Source organism: Pleurodeles waltl, chromosome 3_1 (assembly GCF_031143425.1).
Source record: "Pleurodeles waltl isolate 20211129_DDA chromosome 3_1, aPleWal1.hap1.20221129, whole genome shotgun sequence".
Classification (NCBI taxonomy): Eukaryota; Metazoa; Chordata; class Amphibia; order Caudata; family Salamandridae; genus Pleurodeles; species Pleurodeles waltl.
In genome coordinates this window covers 1,986,696,374-1,986,717,898 of record NC_090440.1, presented here as the reverse complement: position 1 = coordinate 1,986,717,898, position 21,525 = coordinate 1,986,696,374, and the positions used below count along the sequence as shown (strand labels likewise).

Here is a 21,525-nt window from a genome sequence, read left to right as displayed (position 1 = left end):
CAGTATTAAGCTGTGATAGCACTGCCCCAACCACCAATTCAGAAGCATCAGTCTGTACTATGAACTTTCTGGAGTAGCAAAGGCTTTTTAGGACAGGTGCAAAGCACATGGCCTGTTTGAGCTCATCAAAAGCTTTTTGACAGCTAGCTGTCCACAATACCTTTTTAGGCATCTTTTTACTAGTGAGGTCATTAAGAGGAACTGCAATGGAGTCATAATTCTTAATAAACCTCCTATAGTACCCTGTGAGGCCTAAAAAGGCTCTCACCTGGGTTTGAGTTGTAGGGGGAACCCATTCCATAATGGTCTGGATCTTCCCCTGCAGTGGTGCAATCTGTTCTCCACCTACCAGGTGGCCCAGATAAACCACTCCCCCCTGCCCTATCTGTCACTTTGAGGCCTGCCTTTTGCAGGGCCTCCAAAACTTTCCACAGGTGGACTAGGTGATCATCCCAGGTGGAGCTAAAGACAGCTGTATCATCCGGATATGCTGCACTAAAAGCTTCCAACCCTTGCAGGACTGTGTTCACCAACCTTTGAAAAGTGGCAGGTGCATTCTTCAGACCAAAGGGCATCACAGTGAACTGATAGTGCCCTCCAATGGTTGAGAATGCAGTTTTAGGTTTTGCATCTTCTGACAATTTAATCTGCCACTACCCTGCAGTTAAATCAAAAGTGCTCAGATACTTGGCAGAAGCCAGTGTATCAATCAGCTCATCTGCCCTGGGAATAGGGTGAGCATCTGTCTTGGTTACTTGGTTGAGCCCTCTATAGTCAACACAAACCCTCATCTCTCTCTTACCATCCTTACTTTGAGATTTAGGGAGAAGCACCAATGGGCTAGCCCATGGGCTTTCTGAAGGTTCAATCACTCCCAAGTCTAACATTTTCTGAACCTCTTGTTTAATGCAGTCCCTGATATGGTCAGGCTGCCTATAAATCTTACTTTTGACAGGTAAACGGTCTCCAGTGTTGATTGTATGCTCACACCAAGTAGTAGTACCTGGTATCAGTGAGAAGAGTTCAGAAAATGTACTTAAAAGATTTATACAGTTATCTTTCTGCTCAGCAGTAAAACAATCTGCAAGCACTAGTCCCTCCACTAAGCCATCAGCTTCAGTGGTGGAGAAGAGATCAGGGAGAGGGTCACTCTCTTCTTCCTGTCACTCATCAGTTGCCATGAGCAGGGTGAGATCAGCCCTGTCATAGTAAGGTTTCAGGCGGTTGACATGGAGCACCCTAAGGGGACTCCTGGCAGTGCCAAGGTCTACCAAGTAGGTAACCTCACCCTTTTTCTCAACAATGAGGTGGGGCCCACTCCATTTGTCCTGGAGTGCTCTTGGGGCCACAGGCTCCAATCCCCACACCTTCTATCCTGGGTGGTACTGTGTCAGGACAACCTTCTGGTCATGCCATTGCTTTTGCAGCTCCTGGCTGGCCTGAAGGTTTTTACTGGCCTTTTTCATGTACTCAGCCATTCGTGATCTGAGGCCAAGTACATAATCCACAATGTCCTGTTTAGGAGCTTTTAAAGTTTGTTCCCAACCCTCCTTAACAAGAGAAAGGGGACCTCTCACAGGGTGCCCAAAGAGGAGGTCAAAGGGCCTAAAGCCCACTCCTTTTTGGGGTACCTCCCTGTAAGTAAAAAGGAGGCAAGGTAACAGGTTATCCCATCTCCTTCTGAGTTTTTCAGGGAGTCCCATTATCATACCTTTGAGAGTTTTATTAAACCTCCCAACCAGACCATTTGTTTGTGGATGATAAGGAGTAGTGAACTTGTAAGTTACACCACACTCCTTCCACATTGCTTTGAGGTAAGCAGACATGAAGTTACTACCTCTGTCTGACACCACTTCCTTATGGAAGCCCACTCTGGACAAGATTCCCAGGAGGGCATTTGCCCCACTGCAGGAACTGTAGTGGTCCTTAAGGGGATGGCTTCAGGGTACCTAGTGGCATGGTCCACTACCACAAGGATGAACCTATTGCCTGAAGCTGTTGGAGGGTCAAGGGGGCCAACTATGTTAACCCCTACCCTTTCAAAGGGCACCCCAACCACAGGAAGTGGAATTAAGGGGGCCTTTGGAGTGCCACCAGTCTTGCCACTGGCTTGGCAGGTCACACAAGAGCGACAAAACTCTTTAGTGTCCTCTGACATATGAGGCCAGTGATACAGGGGACCAAGCCTGTCCCAAGTTTTACTTTGGCCGAAATGCCCAGCCAAGGGAATGTCATGTGCCAAGGTAAGAAGAAACTCTCTGTATTACAAGGGAATGACCAATCTCCTGGCAGATCCAGGTTTAGGGTCCCTTGACTCAGTATACAAGAGGTTCTCTTCCCAATACACCTTATGGCTATCACTGACATCTCCATTCTGCTGTTTGACAGCTTGCTGTCTCAAACCCTCCAGTGTGGGACAGGTCTGCTGTGACACACTAAGCTCTTCCCTAGCAGGCCTCCCTGCACCCAAAAGCTCAGCAGTGTCTGCTGCCAGCTCATCTGTTGTAGGTTCTGCACAGGGAGAGGATTCCTCTTCCTCAAAAGGGGAATCTTCTGGAGAGGGAGGGATAGTGGGCAAGGATTTATGCGTCCTACCCCTAGCTTTTGGGAGCACTTGGTCCATTGTTCCAGGATCCAAGTTTCCCTGTCCTTTTTGCTTTTTGGCCTGAGCTCTTGTTAAAGCAAAGATATGCCCAGGAATGCCCAGCATTGCTGCATGGGCCTTCAACTCCACTTCAGCCCAAGCTGGGGTCTCCAATTCATTGCCTAGTATGCAATCTACAGGTAATTCAGTGGCTACCACAACTTTCTTTGGACCAGTAACCCCCCCCCCCAGTTGAGATTCACTACAGCCATGGGGTGGCTAAGTGTGTTATTGTGAGCATCAGTCACTTGGTACTGCTGACCAAGTAGGTGTTGATCAGGGTGAACCAGTTTCTCTATAACCATAGTTACATTGGCTCCTCTGTCCCTGTAGGCCTCAACCTCAACACCGTTAATTAGGGGTAGTTGCTTGTACTTACCCATATTAAGGGGACAGTCAACCAAGGTGGCAAAGTCAATACCACCATCAGAGACTAAAACAGCCTCTGTGGTCTCCCTAACAAGACCAACCCCAACTACACTGCCAATAGTAAGCCCAGCTACACCCTTGGATTGGCTATTTGTAGTAGACTTCCCACCACCATTGCTATTACTAGGGGCACTAGAGGTTGCAGTTTGGGTTGTGGTGGTGGGAGGTTTTGTGTTTTTCTTTGGACAAGTGGAATCACTTGCCCAATGGCCTTTTACTTTACATAAATAACACCAAGGCTTTTTCTGATTGTTAAAAGAGCATTTGGACCGACCACCCCCAGAGGATTTTTGTGAGCCTGATGAAGACTCAGAATGTTTTTTATCTTTGTCCCCACCCTTGTCAGAAGACTTACCATCCTTCTTCTTGCCATCCTTGTCACCCCCTGTATGAACTTTTCTGTTCACTCTTGTTCTGACCCATTTGTCTGCCTTCTTTCCCAATTCTTGGGGAGAGGTCAGATCTGAGTCTACCAAGTACTGGTGCAACAAATCAGACACACAATTGTTCAAAATATGCTCTAGCGGGATTAGATTATACAGGCTTTCATAGTCAGTAACCTTACTGCCATGTAACCAACCCTCCAAGGCCTTCACTGAACAGTCTACAAAGTCTGTCCAGTCTTGAGAGGACTCTTTTCTGGTGTCTCTGAACTTAATCCTGTATTGTTCAGTGGTTTAGCCAAATCCATCCAAGAGTGCTTCCTTCAAAACTTTGTAGTTATTAGCATCACTTTCTCTCACAGTAAGGAGCCTATCCCTATCCTTACTAGTGACAGATAGCCACAAGATAGCAGCCCACTGCCATTGAGGGACCAACTGTACCATACAGGCCCTCTCAAGTGCAGCAAACCACTTGTTAATGTCATCCCCCTCCTTGTAAGGGGGGACTATCTTATGCAGGTTTCTGGAATCTTGCTCTGTAACAGGATTGCTATCAGAAACGCTGCTGCTGCCACCATGGGGAACTAACCCCAATCTCTGTCTTTCCCTCTCTTCATCCAGAGATTCCCTGTCTAAGGCCAGCTGCTGCTGTTTAAGCTTCAGCCTGGCCTCTTCTAACCTCAGCTTTCTGAGTGCCCTTTCCATTAAGTTATCCTCAGGGGGGGGAGGCTTGGGAATTGTGAGACATAGGAAATATGGGACTTGGCAGAGACAGACCTGTCCCTAACTGGCTGGACACTAGTAACCTGGCCTTTAGGGGTGAAAGGTGCCCTACTAATGTGTGACCCCCTCCCACTACCAGTGTCACTGGGTGGCCTGCTAGCTGGCAGGTGTTTGGAAGAACCCTACCCAGCATCCTGAGGGGACTCCTCTGAGTCTTGCTGGGTACCCCCCTCTTCTACCTCCTGTTCCTGGGATGAGCCAGACTGGTTCTGGTCATTTTCTAGGAGAAGGCTAAAGAGAAAGTCTTTGGTAGGATTCTTGCTAATGCTTAAACCTCTTTCTATGCCGAGACCCCTCAAACTTTTAAAGTTTAAACTCTCATATGTTGCCTTAACAACTGTGGGAGTAAGCTCTACTGCAGACATGATAGAAAAGGTTTAGGACAGAAAAAAAAGTTTTGGGAACTTTTGAAATCACAGAGAAAAAAACGTTTTCAAACTTTTTGAAAACTTTAGAAAGTTTTCTGTAACTGTTTAGAAACTTTTAAGAAAGTTTTAGAAAAGTAAAGTTAAACTGTTTAGTTCAATGTGTATATCTTGAAGTATTTGGTATATGTTTTTCTCATGAACACCACCAATGACAAAGTGATAAAGCAGTTACAAGTACTTATCCAACCGCTGCACCACCAATGTAGGAGGCTGGCCTGGCTTATAGTGGGTACTTGTGGTACTTACACCTTGTGCCAGGTCCAGTTATCCCTTATTAGTAGATTAGAGATGTTCTAGCAGCTTAGGCTGATAGAGGTAGCTATAGCAGTGCAGCTTAGGCTGAACTAGTAGACATGCAAAGCTCCTACTATACCACTTATATCACTTAGCACTCTATCATAAGAAAACACAATACTCAGAGTTAGTCAAAATAAAGGTACTTTATTCTAGTGACAATATGCCAAAAGTATCTCAGAGGATATACTCCCTTAGGAGGTAAGTAAAATACACAAAATATACACACACAAACCAAAATCAAGTAAGTAACAGTTAGAAAAGTAGTTCAAACAGTGTAGAACACAATAGAATGCAATAGGGAAAAATAGGCCTAGGGGCAACACAAACCATATACTCTAAAAGTGGAATGTGAACCACGAATGGTCCCCAGGCCTAGTGTAGTGTGTAGAGGGTCGCTGGGAGTGTAAGAAAACACTAAGGGTGTCCAAGATACCCCACCCCAAGACCCTAAAAAGTAGAAGTAAAGTTACCCTACTACCCCAGAAAGACAGTAAAGTCGAGATAGGGGATTCTGCAAGGACAACAACTGACTGCAAAGCACTGAAGACGGATTCCTGGACCTGAGGACCTGTAAAGGAAGGGGACCAAGTCCAAGAGTCACGCAAGTGTCCAGGGGGGGCACGAGCCCACTAAACCCCGGATGCAGGTGCAAAAGGGCTGCCTCTGGGTGGAAGAAGCCGAAGATTCTGCAACAACGGAAGGTGTCAGGAACTTCTCCTTTGGTCAGAAGATGTCACACAGCGTGCTGGAGGATGCAGAGTTGTTTCCACGCAGAAAGACCGCAAACAAGCCTTGCTAGCTGCAAGAGTCGGGTTTGAGGATTTTGGGTGCTGTCAGGGCCCAGGAAGGATCAGGAGGTCGCCCCTTGGAGGAGGAGACAGAGGGGACGCTCAGCAACACAGAGAGCCCACGCAGAAGCAGGCAGCACCCGCAGAAGCACCTTAACAGGCACTTGGAAGATCTGAGGACGACGGTCGACTCAGCACAACAAAGGAGGGTCCCACGACGTCGGAGTCCAACTCAGCGAGTTGGGCAATGCAGGACAGACTGCTGGGGACGTGGGCTAGGCTGTGCACAAAGGAAGTCTTGCAAAAGTGCACAGAAGCCCGAGGAGCTGCAGTTCACGCAGTACACAGGATTACTGTCTGGCGTGGGGAGGCAAGGACTTACCTCCACCAAATTTGGACAGAAGGGCCACTGGACTGTCAAAGACATTTGGACCCAGCTCCTGTGTTCCAGGGACCACGCTCGGCAGGATGAGAGGGGACCCAGAGGACCGGTATTGCAGAAGTTTGGTGCCTGCGTTGGCAGGGGAAAGATTCAGTCGACCCACTGGAGATTTCTTCTTGGCTTCCAGTGCAGGGTGAAGGCAGTCAGCCCTCAGAGCATGCACCACCAGGAAACAGTGAAGAAAGCCGGCAGGATGAGGTGCTACAATGTTGCTGGTAGTCTTCTTGCTACTTTGTTGCGGTTTTGCAGGCGTCCTGGAGCAGTCAGCGGTCGATCCTTGGCAGAAGTCAAAGAGGGAAGTGCAGAGGAACTCTGGTGAGCTCTTGCATTCGTTATCTGGTGTGATACCCACAGGAGAGACCCTAAATAGCCCAAGAAGAGGATTGGCTACAGAGAAAGGTAAGCACCTATCAGGAGGGGTCTCTGACGTCACCTGCTGGCACTGGCCACTCAGAGCTGTCCTTTGTGCCCTCACACCTCTGCATTCAAGATGGCAGAGGTCTGGGACACACTGGAGGAGCTCTGGGTGCCTCCCCTGGGAGGTGCTGGTCAGGGGAGTGGTCACTCCCCTTTCCTTTGTCCAGTTTCGCGCCAGAGCAGGGCTTGGGGGATCCCTGAACCGGTGTAGACTGGCTTATGCAAGGAGGGCACCATCTGTGCCCTTCAAAGCATTTCCAGAGGCCAGGAGAGGCTACTCCTCCCAGGCCCTTCACACCTATTTCCAAAGGAAGAGGGTATAACACCCTCTCTCAGAGGAAATCCTTTGTTCTGCCTTCCTGGGACTGGGCTGCCCATGCCCCAGGGGGGCAGAAACCTGCCTGAGGGTTGGCAGCAGCGGTAGCTGCAGAGGAGACCCCGGAAAGTTAGTTTGGCAGTACCCGGGCTCTATGCTGGAGACCCGGGGATGCATGGAATTGTCCCCCCAATACCAGAATGGTATTGGTGTGACAATTCCATGATCCTAGACCTGTTACATGGCCATGTTCGGAGTTACCATTGTGACGCTACATATAGGTATTGACCTATATGTAGTGCACGCGTGTAATGGTGTCCACGCATTCACAAAGTCCGGGGAATTTGCCGTGATCAATGTGGGGGCGCCTTGGCTAGTGCCAGGGTGCCCACACACTAGGTAACTTTGCACCTAACCTTCACTAACTGAGGGTTAGACATATAGGTGACTTATAAGTTACTTAAGTACAGTGTAAAATGGCTGTGAAATAACATGGACGTTATTTCACTCAGGCTGCAGTGGCAGTCCTGTGTAAGACTTGTCTGAGCTCCCTATGGGTGGCAAAAGAAATGCTGCAGCCCATAGGTATCTCCGGAACCCCAATACCCTGGGTACCTAGGTACTATATACTAGGGAATTATAAGGGTGTTCCAGTGTGCCCATCAGAATTGGTAAAATTAGTCACTAGCCTGCAGTGACAATTTTAAAAGCAGAGAGAGCATAAACACTGAGGTTCTTGTTAGCAGAGCCTCAGTGATACAGTTAGGCCCCACACGGGGAACACATACAGGGCATACTTTATGAGCACTGGGGTCCTGGCTAGCAGGATCCCAATGACACAGGCAAAAACAAACATACATAGAGTAAAAATGGGGGTAACATGCCAGGCAAGATGGTACTTTCCTACACTATTCAGACAGTACTGGTTTATGATGAGACGTTATTCCATGGTTTGAAGGTCTGGCAATGGACGGTACACTGGAGGTTGTCGCCTGCTCCCTCTCCCAGGGTAACTATGTGTGAAAATACAATAGTTGGAGCATTAATCACTGTGTCTACCACAACATACATGATGTACAGCAACAAAGTCATGTGACTAATCGTTTCTGACTGGACATACATTACACCCAGTACATATCATAGCTGTAACCTACACAAGGGTCATATGTGAACCCCATGGTTGTCAACACATGTGTCCACAACATGGATGTGGGCAACATCCAACTATGTGCTCCTCAAGTGCCCCTCAAAATTTAACAGTCTGTTCCGACTGCCAAAAATACTGTCAGTGGCGGTGGACAGCACACCAATGTCATATGCCATCTGTACCCAGCCACACACTACACTGGTGATTGTGTAATATAACCTACTCAAGAAGACAGCTTTAGGATGTTTGTGATGTTCCGACACATATATTGGTGGTGTGACACATTTAACAGGTCCCACTACTGTATTTCCTACAGCCAAAATGGTGGATGCCTGATCTACTTCACTGGATATCAGGAACTAGCCGAGGCTGGTGGCAGAAGTCATCGGTGTGGTCAGCGGTTTCAACCGCCGGGGACACATCCATAGGCTAACGTTGTTCCCTATGGTGCTCGCGGGCTAATGGCTGTGCCCATCGCCAGTGATGTGTATGCCACATTTTGCAAATTCACTCACTTGACTCCTGACACTGCTGCCATAAACACCTCCACCATTTCAGCTGCTGTGTGCCGCCTCTGGGAGAAATCGTGCCATGGCCAGCAGGTGAAAGGGCCCCTGCCTTCTCTCCAGAGGAGCTGGAGAAGCTTGTTGACAAGGTCCTTCCCCTGCACGGTCAGTTCTATGACTCACCAGAGGAGCAGGTAAGACCCTCAAAGGCACATTTGACTCTGTTCAACACCATCCTTTCCCTCCTCACATGCTACATTGTGCCCTGTGTGCCAGTTAGACTTCTTGTGTGCCTGTTGTCACATTTTGTATGGCATAAATGGGATGTACATGGTGTAGGTAGTATAGAAAAGTACTCTTTGTATTACATATTCACATTGGCCCTTATTACAACCCCGGTGGTCGGTGTGAAAGCGGCGGTAAATCCGCCAACAGGCCGGCGGTAAAAAAAATTTAACCACGACCATGGCGGACACCGCCAACATAGACAGCCACTTTAACACTCTGACCGCCACGGCGGTACAAACAAACATCACGGCCTGGCGGAAGACAATGTACCGCCCACAGTATTACAACAGGCCAATCCGCCACCTTTTCCGTGGCGGATTCACCGCAAACAAAAACACGGCAGAAACAGGACTTTGAAGGGAAAACGCTCACCTCTATACAACCCGCGAGGAACCAGGACGCCATGGAGCCAGAACTCCATATACTACCAGCCTTTGACTTCCTGCTCCTCTACGAGGAGCACGAACGCCGGCGGAAAAGACCACGGTGAGTACTGCACCTACGACACAGGGGAGGGGGAGAGAAAAGAGAGTGACACACACATGCAACCCCCCAACCCCCACCCTCACCCACAACAACATACACACAAATACATGTAGATACATTACAGTTACACCCCCTAACCCTCCGGAAGAATGCAAAGACAAAAGGAAATGATTGTAACCATTGTAATCAATTCAAATCCAGTACTCAAAAATATATATATACACTATCTATAAATATATACACCAAGATTTCAAGTCCATGTACTGCACATACATAGTCTGTGGACCACTGGGCCCAAAATGCACGTGCGAGGCCCACACAAGATACCCAATCCAAACGGAGAGAACACTGCTGGGGCATCAGATAGAAATACAACAGGCACCTCAGGGTGAAGGGAAGGGGGGGCACCTCAGCCAGATGAGTGCACAACGCCAGATCCACGAGGGGGCTCCATGCCCACTGATGTATCCTGGGGAGTGCAAAGCCGCAGTCGCTCAAGTCTCTCAAGTGGGTGGGTTGCCCACTGCTTTATCTTGGGGAGTGCAAAGCCACAGTCTCTCAAGTCTTTCTAGTGGGTGGTTTGCCCACTGCTTTATCCTGGGGAGTGCAAAACCACAGTCTCTCAAGTGGATAACAGTCTCCACTGGTTCTAGAGGGGGCTTTGTGCCCAGAGTGCTACATCCTGCCAAGGACAGAGGTAGTGGATGTGATACTCCACTGGTTCTGGAGGGGATTTTGTGCCCAGAGTGGTTCATCCTGCTCGTGGCGGCATCAGTAGCGTCGGAGCTTGCAGCGCTCATTTGCCTGCGGTGCTGGTGGGTGGCTCATTAAGAGTGCTGGTGGCGGCGGTGTCCTGTGAAGCGGTGCTTGTGGCGGCGGTGTCCTGTGAAGCAGTGCTGGTGGCGGCGGTGTCCTTGGCAGCGGTGCTGGTGGCGGCGGTGTCCTGTGAAGCGGTGCTGGTGGCGGCCGTGTCCTTGGCAGCGGTGCTGGTGGCGGCGGTGTCCTGTGAAGCGGTGCTGGTGTCGGTCTTGTCCGCCGTGCAGGTTTGCGGCGACTTGCCTTTCATTCTGTGTCCCTTCCCCACCTTGGATGGTGGCGCAGCTGTCTTCCCACTCCCAACTGTACTCCTGGGAGAGGCCTTGGTGGCAGGTGTTTTGACCTTCTCCCTCCAGGCAGTGGCCAACTTCTTATGCTTCTGAGGTGGGGGACTGTCCGTGGCCTGGCTCCTTGGCACACTTGGTGCCCTGCTGCTTTGCGCACTCCAGAAGCCAGTTACTGATGGCACCACTGTTCCCGCTGATGTGGTGGCTGAGGTGCTGGGTTGGGACCTGGAAAGGCGAGCCCTAGGGGACTGAAGGGGTGGGGGAGGTGAGGGAAAGAGGTCAAGGTTGGACAGGAAATGTTTTTTGGACACACTGGGACGGGTAGATGGAGGGGGTATGGGAGTGGAGGAAGAGGTAGTGGTGTAGGTTTGCTGTCTTTGGGTGAAGGTGCATGGGCTGGAGGCAGTCGTGAGGTGGATGGCTGTTGGGTGGTTGTGTGACTGCGTTTGTGTACCTTGGGAGGTGGGCTCACAGACACACTGGGAGAGGACACAGGATGTGTGAATGGTAGTGGGAGTGGAGAGTGCACGTGAGCGGTGTGTGGTGATGGGTGTGCTGGTGATGGACGTAGTGGCTCAAGATGTAGTGCATGCAGGTGAGAGTAGAGACGAGACAGGGAGGGAGGAGGGAGACGAGGAGGAGGGGGACACAGTGGAGGCAGTGGATGTTGGTATGTGTGCATGGGTCTGATACTTGTGTGAGTGCCTGTGGGATGTGTGGTGCTTATGTTTGCCAGAGCTTCCCTTGTGTGTTGAGGTGTGTGCATGCTGGTCTGAGGGTGTGCTTGGGATAGGCTGAGGTACAGGGGTTTGTGTCTGGGTGGAGGAAGTTGGAGGGGGAAGCTGGACACAGGGACAATGGCTGCCATCAGTGCTAAGGCCAGAGTCTGAAAAGCTCGCTGTTGGGCTGCCTGACCAGAATGAATGCCCTCCAGGTATGCATTGGTCTGTTGCAACTGCCCCTATACACCCTGGATGGCATTCAGAATGGTAGACTGCCCAACAGTGAGGGATCTGAGAAGGCCAATGGCCTCCTCACTGAGGGCTGACAGGGGCAGGGGCTGAGGTGCCTGGGGCGAAGGAGATGCCCACCCTCCTGGGTGAGTGGCCACAGGGCACATGCTGAGGGGCTGCTGGGAGGGCGGTGCTGGTAGGGGGGGTGGCGGCTGTACCTGTAGATGCGGGGGGCACAGAGGGGCCCGCCACCGCAAGGGAGCTCCCATCAGAGGAGGAGTCCGTGTCACTGGTCTCAGCTCTTGTGCCCGCCGTGGAGCTCCCCTCGCCCTCCGTCCCACTGGTGGCTTCAGACTCCGTTGTCTCGCCCTTCAGGGCCATGTGGGATGCAGCTCCCTCCTGCTCCGGTGCCACTGCTCCTCCACCTGATGATGCTATTGCACACAAGAACAGGGAGACCACAAAAAGGGGGGGAAGACAGAAGAAAGACATGTTCAGTGCATGCAATACCGCTACTGTTGGCGGACACTATAGACACAGAAGCCCCATGCACTATGCTGTGCACTTTAAGTTCCCTAATTAATCACAGGGACATGGGTTACAAGGCCTATGCTCGATTGCTACACACATGGAAGTCACAGGAGCCTGACTAGGTGTAGTTGGCTCTGAACACTGGTGGGGTGGGGTGCCACATGGCCTGCCTTACGAAGGGACCTTGGGGGTCATTCTGACCTCGGCGGTAAATGGCCCTTACCGCCGGTCAGAAGAACGCCATAACACCGCCGTGGCCGCGGTTAACCGCCACGGTCATTCTGACCCACAACGGCCAAACCTCCAAAAATCCGTCCTCCACTGCAGCCCGCCACATCAGCGGGCAGCGATAAACTGGAGATGACCAAACCTCCACTGTCACGCCAACAGAAATACGCCCATGCCATTACGACCCACGAATCCACACGGCGGTCATTCAAACGCGGTATTCCATTGGCGCTACACACCGCTGCGGTCAGAATACACACACATCACCAAAACACAGCCACATTGGACAATTTGAAATACACACACCTGATACACATAAACACACCACTCCCACACAATCAACCAACTATAAAACACACACCCACATCACCCACAAACCCCTGCGACCATAATTACTGAGAGAAGGAGAGAGAGACACAGCAGACAATCCATAGCAAGACACACTGAGGCACACTACACCATCACGCACACCACATAGTAGCACAAAGCACCACTCACCAACATACTCCTCATCACATACACCACCCCACACCTCACCCACACCACCCCATGGCACCCCAAAGGCACCCACGCTTTTCGGACCAAGAACTCCGGGTCATGGTGGAGGAAATCCTAAGAGTGGAACCCCAGCTCTTCGGCTCGCAGGTGCAGCACACCAGTATAGCCAGGAAGGCGGAGCTATGGCAGCGGATCGTGGACAGGGTCAACGCGGTGGGACAGCATCCCAGGAATAGGGAGGACATCCGCAAAAGATGGAACGACCTACGGGGGAAGGTCCGATCGATGGTCTCCAGGCACAACATCGTGGTCCAGAAGACTGGCGGCGGACCCCCACCAACCCCTCCCAAATTTACATCGTGGGAGCAAGACGTCTTGAACATCCTGCATCCTCAGGGCCTCGCTGGAGTAGCCGGAGGAATGGACTCTGGTAAGTCCAATCTCAACTACTATATCCCCCCCACCCCACCAGCATGCCAACCCACACCCCCACCCTCACCCCCAACCCCCCAGCACACATCCTCCCTGACAATGTCTCACCAGCACAACCCACCCATCCCAACACCAACTCCTGCATGCCAACACAAATCATGGGCACCCATCACCTAAGCATGACCACTGCACTAACCCCTCCTCCCCCACTAACTACCCTCACAACACCTCCCTCAAGGGAATGCCTGCACTGGGGGACAAGGGCACCCATAACACGCACGCTATTGCACACACAGAAACAATAACCAAACTCTCTTACCCCATGCAGGACCCGAACGACAACACACCCGCCAGGAGGGTCCAGAAGTGTCCATCCCACCACCGGAACAGGCCCACACTGAGGATAGCAGCTCTGTCGACAGTGAACCTGATGACCAGCCCGGACTATCGGGGACCTCTGGGCAGTCGGTTCCCCTCAGGCAGCCACAGGCCACACCAGACCCGACCCCCTCTGCCAACACCAGCACAGCTCCCACCCAGCGGGCCCATGCCTCTGTCTCTAGGACAGCTCAATCAGCGGTGTGTCTGCCACTACAGGGCACCCAGGCTAACCCAACACCCCAACAACAACAGGGACCTGGGGGCAGTGGTAGCGGGCACACCGTCCAGGGGACAGAGGCCGGGGGAAACCGGGCAGCTCGGAGGGCTGCTGTGCGACAGGGGGGGGAGGAGAGGCCCAGGGAACCCACTCTCCAAGAGGCCCTCACCACCCTCATGGGGGCCTACCACCACTCCCAAGAAACAATGGCGACGGTACTGGCCAGGTTCACTGAGATCCAGGCACAGCAGGAGGAACGCTACATGGGGTTCAGGGAGGAGCTGAGAATCATCTGGACCGCAATGGGGACCATCGTCCTGGCCCTCAACAGGATAGAGGACGCGTTGTGGGACCATGGTGCACCACACAGGGCCCCTGTCACTAGCCCGGACCAGGAACAGCCTACCACCTCCGCCGGCGCTAGTGGACAGGAGGTCCCAACACCTCGACAGCCCCCCAGAACCCCACCTCCTGCTGAAGAACAACCACCCCGTAAGAGGAGCCTGAGACCAAAAAAAAAGACAGAGTAGGATGTCAAGACCCCCGCCAGCAGGACATACCCCCTCAAGTCTTCCCACTGTCCCACATTGCCACCCTGTCCAACCATGAACTGCCTATGCTCCATCCTTCCACAGGCAAAAGGACAATGCACCTGTGAGACTGAGAACTGGACTCTGCCATGGATATTCCTCCACCCCCACCCATCACCCTTAGAATCACATGTACCGATATCTAGCACTGTAAATAAATCATATTTTGCACACAAATCTGTTTTGAGTCATGCTGTATTATTAACAAATGTATTACATATTACTGTTCAATTTCTGTTCTGTCAATTAGTCATGACAACATACCAATGTCAATACGCTGTATTTCATGGGCGAACCAAGCAGAAGTCAGGTACTGAGTCAGACAGCACTGAGAAGGGAAAGGCAAAAAATAATGAAAAACATCTGTGGGGAACTACAGAAAGTACAGATGCAGGAGGCTATAAGCAATTGTGAAATGTCGTGGGTGATTCTTACCTGTGTGTTACTGGAAATACTGTTGTATCACTCTGTCCCTATTGTCTGTGTCGTCCTCAGAGTCTTCCTCCTCTTCACTCTCCACAGGCTCCTCGGCTTCTACAACACCACCATCTGGACCATCCTCCTGCAGGAAAGGCACCTGGCGTCGCAAAGCCAGGTTGTGAAGCATACAGCACGCCACGATGATATGGCACACCTTCTTTGGTGAGTACATTAGGGATCCACCTGTCATATGCAGGCACCTAAATCTGGCCTTCAGGAGCCCAAAGGTTCGCTCAATCACCCTCCTAGTATGCCCATGGGCCTCATTGTACCGTTCCTCTGCCTTGGTCCTGGGATTCCTCACTGGGGTCAATAGCCACGGCAGGTTGGGGTAACCAGAGTCACCTATTAGCCACACACGCTGTCTCTGTAGCTGGTCCATCACATAGGGAATGCTGCTATTTCGCATAACATACGCGTCATGCACTGACCCTGGGAACTTGGCATTTACATGGGAGATGTACTGGTCAGCCAAACAGACCACCTGGATATTCATTGAATGGTAATTCTTCCTGTTCCTGTACAGCTGTTCATCGTCATTTGGGGGGACTAAAGCCACATGGGTCCCATCAATTGCACCAATGATGTTGGGGATGTGTCCAAGGGCATAGAAATCAGCTTTCACTGTAGGCAAATCACCCTCCTCTGGGAAAATGATGTAGCTCCGCATGAGTTTCATCAGGGCAGACAACACTCTGGATAAGATCTTGGAAAACATAGGCTGAGACATCCCAGATGACATGGCCACTGTTGTCTGGAATGAGCCAGTTGCAAAGAAATGGAGGACAGACAGAACCTGCACTAGAGGGGGAATTCCTGTGGGTTGGCGGATGGGGGACATCAGGGCTGGCTCCAGCTGGGCACACAGTTCATGGATGGAGGCTCGGTCAAGTCGGTATCGTAGTATTATATGGCGTTCTTCCATTGTCGACAGGTCCACCAGCGGCCGGTACACGCGAGGATTCCTCCTTCTCATCGCTAGTCCCAGCGGACGGTGCCTAGGAAGGAGAATATGGAGTACAGAGTCAATCCACTCACAGGTACGTACAACACAGCTTGCACAGTACAGGTAAATGTATGGTTTGATATGTTTGTATGTGTGCCATTGCAAGGCCTACGCCTGTGTGACGCATTAGAAATTAAGCCATGTGGGCCCTTGAAATGGCCGATGCCTGACCTGTGAAGTGGGACAATGGGATGTGAGGTCACTGCGCTGGCGGGGCACACCGTGGCGGTAGGCGGTCGAAGACCGCTGTGCGAAGACGCATTGGTTAACATTGAAGCCTATGGGTTTCAGGAGCCAATGACGATGTGCGCCGGCGGTCGCGGTACGCACCGCCGCGGTACGCACCGCCGCGGGCGTGACCGCCATTTTCTATCTGCTCAATCATTCGAGACCTGATCATCCACAGGAGAGGACCTATACTGCAAGTGCTGCTGTGAACTCGGTCTGGAAGTGACAATGGCTGCTGCTACTGGTGAAAGGGCCCCCGCCTTCAGTTCAGAAGAGTTGGAGAAGCTCGTGGACGGGGTCCTCCCCAGTATGCGCTACTCTACGGTCCTCCAGACCAACAGGTGAGTACACTCAGTGCACATTGAATGGGTTATGCCTGTGTGGAGTGGGGGGGATGTAAGTTGGTGGGGTGGGGAGGGAATGAGGAGTGCAACGCACGACAGATGAGAGAATGGGAACCATGGCAAGGTTGGGGAGGGGGGGCATGTACTCCAAACATGCAGATATGTGACGGTTTCTCTTTCCCACCCTGTACATGTCAAACAGGTGAGCGCCCATCAGAAAATCGATATTTGGCGTGCCATCGCCAAGGAAGTCCGGAACTTGGGGGTCTACAACAGACGGGGCACCCACTGCCGCAAGAGGTGGGAGGACATCCGCCGCGGAACGAGGAAGACCGCAGAAACACTGCTGGGGATGGCCTCCCGACCTAGGAGGGGTGCCAGTCGCACCATGACCCCCCTGATGTCCCGGATCCTGGCGGTGGCCTACCCTAATTTGGATGGGCGCTTGAGGACAGCACAGCAGACACAAGGGGGTGAGTATCTGCACATTCTCCTATCTGTATGCGCAGTGGAGGCATCTGGGTGGGGGAGGAGGGCTGTGGGTGACATTAGGCCAGGGCGCTCTCTGTAGTGTAGTCCTCTCCCTTAGGCATGGCCCTGTGCCCCCGCCCCCCACCTCTGTAGGGTGCCAAGTGCAGCTACCCATGCTCCAGCATCACACATGTGCGCGTCTGTTGTCCCTAGACCTGTTTGCCTAGTCAGAAGTACTGAGTAGTGTACCCCAAGTTCGCGACTTAGTGCACGAGGCACCTGTGTCTGTCCTCTCCGCAAAGGGTATTGCTAAGGCATGCACTCAACTTTGTTTAATTTCTCCCCCCACCATAAATCTTTGTCTTCTTGTGTTTTAGCATCATCAGGCGGAGGAGATTTGGCGTTGGAGCAGGAGGGAGCTGCAGGTCACCAGGCCCCGGTGGGCACTGACACAGACACCAAGGGCACCAGTGATCCGGAGGGCGAGGGGAGCACCACAACGGGGGCCGGTGGAGACACCAGCGACACGGACACGTCCTCGTTTGGGAGCTCCCTAGCGGTGGCGGCACCATCTGTGCCCCCCGCAACAACAGGTACAGCCGCCACCCAGCGCACCAGCACCGCCCTCCCAGCAGCCCCTCAGTCTTCGCTCCGTGGCCGCTCGGCCAGGAAGGCGCGCGTCTCCTTCGCCCCAGGCACCTCAGCCCCTGCCTCTGTTACCCCTGCTGCCCTCAGTGCGGAGCTCATTGACCTGGTGAGGACGGTCATTGTTGGGCAGACTACCCTTCTGAATGCCATCCAGGGGGTGGAAAGGGAGGTGCATCGGAGCAATGCCTACCTGGAGGGCATTCATTCGGGTCAGGCTGCCCATCAACGAGCGTTCACTGCTCTGGCCTCAGCACTGACGGCAGCCATTGTCCCTGTCTCCAGTCTCCCTCTTCTATCTGCCTCCACCCTTTCTCTGTCTCCTGTATCTCAACCTATCCCATCCACACCATCAGACCAGCCTGCACACACCTCAACACCCAAGGCCAGCTCATCCAAACATAAGCACCACAGAAAACACAAGCATTCACCCAAGCAACACACAGATGCAGACATATCAACAGTCACTACCACCTCTGTGTCCCCGTCCTCCTCGTCTCCTTCCTCCCTCCCTGTGACGTCTACACTCACACCTGCATGCACCCCAACATCAGCCAGTTCTTCCACCACCAGCAAACCCTCCACTACAGTCCGCACACCTGCAGTCACCACCCCCACTGGCATTTACACGTCCCCTGTGTCCTCTCCCACTGTGTCTGTCACCCCCTCTTCCAAGACACATAAACGCAGGCAGACACCCAAACAACAGCCAACCACCTCACCACAGCCTACGTCCCAGTCACCTGCACCCAAGGACAGCACACCTGGCTCTCATACAACCACATCCTCTTCCTCCACTTCTCTCACCACTACTCCTACCCCTTACCTTGGTCCCAAGAAATATTACCTCTCCAATTTTGACCTCTTTCCCTCCCCCGACCCACCCCCTCCAACTGGGAAAAGTCCCAAGGGCACCTCAGCCACCACCAGCCCAACTTCTACAGTGCAAGTGGTGCATGGCATGTGGAGTCCACCCTTTGGCGGCAGTAACACTTCGGTGAGCAGCAAGGGGACAGCCAGCCCCCCCCCAGGCAAGAGGACCCGGAAATTGAAGGGCCGCCGTGAGCGGACAGAGACAGCTGCCCCCAAGGAGGTGACTCCGGCCACTTCACCGGCCACAGCAGCCAGGGGAGGCAAGGGGCCGAGAGCCCCATCTAAGGAGCGGAAGGACAGCAGGGCGGAGAGGACAACCACCAGGAGCGCGGAGCAGGAGGGCCCCACAAGCCCCATCCCGGCTGCAAGGGACGACACCAAAGGGCCCAGGACTCACTCCCCGAAGGGGCCTGACACAGCACGGTCGGAGGGCGAGTGAGCAGGGTGTCCAGGCCAGGTCTGACTCCCTTGACATACTGCAAGAGCACCGCTGAACAGGGCCCCGCCGTGAAGACAGGTACCGCTGAACAGGGCCCCGCCGTGCAGAAGAGCACCGCTGAACAGGGCCCCGCCGTGAAGACAGGTACCGCTGAACAGGGCCCCGCCGTGCAGAAGAGCACCGCTGAACAGGGCCCCCCGTGAAGACAGGTACCGCTGAACAGGGCCCCGCCGTGCAGAAGAGCACCGCTGAACAGGGCCCCGCCGTGAAGACAGGTACCGCTGAACAGGGCCCCGCCGTGCAGAAGAGCACCGCTGAACAGGGCCCCGCCGTGAAGACAGGTACCGCTGAACAGGGCCCCGCGTGCAGAAGAGCACCGCTGAACAGGGCCCCGCCGTGAAGACAGGTACCGCTGAACAGGGCCCCGCCGTGCAGAAGAGCACCGCTGAACAGGGCCCCGCCGTGAAGACAGGTACCGCTGAACAGGGCCCCGCCGTGGAGAAGAGCACCGCTGAACAGGGCCCCGCCGTGAAGACAGGTACCGCTGAAGAGGGCCCCGCCGTGCAGAAGAGCACCGCTGAACAGGGCCCCGCCGTCTCAAGCACCGCTCCGCTGGGCCCTTCCTCTCAGGCACCGCTCCGCTGGGCCCTTCCTCTCAGGCCCCGCTCCGCTGGGCCCTTCCTCTCAGGCACCGCTCCGCTGGGCCCTTCCTGTCAAGCACCGCTCCGCTGGGCCCTTCATCTCAAGCACCGCTCCGCTGGGCCCTTCCTCTCAAGCACCGCTCCGCTGGGCCCTTCCTGTCAAGCACCGCTCCGCTGGGCCCTTCATCTCAAGCACCGCTCCGCTGGGCCCTTCCTCTCAAGCACCGCTCCACTGGGCCCTTCCTGTCAAGCACCGCTCCGCTGGGCCCTTCATCTCAAGCACCGCTCCGCTGGGCCCTTCCTCTCAAGCACCGCTCCGCTGGGCCCTTCCTGTCAAGCACCGCTCCGCTGGGCCCTTCATCTCAAGCACCGCTCCGCTGGGCCCTTCCTCTCAAGCACCGCTCCGCTGGGCCCTTCCTGTCAAGCACCGCTCCGCTGGGCCCTTCATCTCAAGCACCGCTCCGCTGGGCCCTTCATCTCAAGCACCGCTCCGCTGGGCCCTTCCTCTCAGGCACCGCTCCGCTGGGCCCTTCCTGTCAAGCACCGCTCCGCTGGGCCCTTCATCTCAAGCACCGCTCCGCTGGGCCCTTCCTCTCAAGCACCGCTCCACTGGGCCCTTCCTGTCAAGCACCGCTCCGCTGGGCCCTTCATCTCAAGCACCGCTCCGCTGGGCCCTTCCTCTCAAGCACCGCTCCGCTGGGCCCTTCCTGTCAAGCACCGCTCCGCTGGGCCCTTCATCTCAAGCACCGCTCCGCTGGGCCCTTCCTCTCAAGCACCGCTCCGCTGGGCCCTTCCTGTCAAGCACCGCTCCGCTGGGCCCTTCATCTCAAGCACCGCTCCGCTGGGCCCTTCCTCTCAAGCACCGCTCCGCTGGGCCCTTCCTGTCAAGCACCGCTCCGCTGGGCCCTTCCTGTCAAGCACCGCTCCGCTGGGCCCTTCCTCTCAAGCACCGCTCCGCTGGGCCCTTCCTCTCAAGCACCGCTCCGCTGGGCCCTTCCTGTCAAGCACCGCTCCGCTGGGCCCTTCCTGTCAAGCACCGCTCCGCTGGGCCCTTCCTCTCAAGCACCGCTCCGCTGGGCCCTTCCTGTCAAGCACCGCTCCGCTGGGCCCTTCATCTCAAGCACCGCTCCGCTGGGCCCTTCCTGTCAAGCACCGCTCCGCTGGGCCCTTCCTCTCAAGCACCGCTCCGCTGGGCCCTTCATCTCAAGCACCGCTCCGCTGGGCCCTTCATCTCAAGCACCGCTCCGCTGGGCCCTTCCTGTCAAGCACTGCTCCGCTGGACATCGCCATGTCATGCACCGCTGCGCTGGGTCCCGCCGTCTCAGGCACTGTTTATGGTTCACTGTGCCCACCATGCCTCCTCCTTGACCAGTGGAGACTGTCATCCACCGGATGGACTGTGGCTTTGCACTCCCCAGGGTGGTGCAGTGGGCAGCCCACCCACTGTAGAGACATTGAGAGACTGTGGCTTTGCACTCCCCAGGATGGTGCAGTGGGCAGCCCAACCAATGTAGAGACATTGAGAGACTGTGGCTTTGCACTCCCCAGGATGGTGCAGTGGGCAGCCCACCCACTGTAGAGACATTGAGAGACTGTGGCTTTGCACTCCCCAGGATGGTGCAGTGGGCAGCCCACCCACTGTAGAGACATTGAGAGACTGTGGCTTTGCACTCCCCAGGATGGTGCAGTGGGCAGCCCACCCACTGTAGAGACATTGAGAGACTGTGGCTTTGCACTCCCCAGGATGGTGCAGTGGGCATGGTGGCTCCTCGTGGATCTGGCGTCGTGGACTCATGTGGCTGTGGTGGCCCCCCCTTCCCTTCCCCCTGAGGTGCCTGTAGTTTTAACATCAGATGCCCCTGCAGTGTTCTCTCCAAAGGACTCAGGTCTCGTGTGTGGGCTTTGCCCTTGTTTCGCAGAACATTGGCCCACGGACATGTTAGATTCGTAGGATGTGCAGGACTTGTTACTTCAGTGATACACTGATGTGTATATATTTTTGGTTTTTGTAAATATTTTTCACGGTTGCTCAATTATTTCCAGGTGCTTTTTTTGTACATAAATATTTATTCCAAATTTGGTTGTGTCATTGTATTTTTAAAGGGTGTTTG

General features: G+C 53.9%; 1 protein-coding gene across 1 annotated transcript in view; it reads left to right on the top strand.

Moving 5' to 3' along the window:
- TEX14 (testis expressed 14, intercellular bridge forming factor) overlaps positions 1-21,525 on the top strand; it is a 1,009,455-nt gene that overhangs the window by 979,269 nt on the left and 8,661 nt on the right. Inside the window, exon 17 of the mRNA XM_069221587.1 lies at positions 8,633-8,774. Coding sequence (XP_069077688.1) covers positions 8,633-8,774 — 142 coding nt within the window. The remainder of the gene's footprint in view (positions 1-8,632; positions 8,775-21,525) is intronic.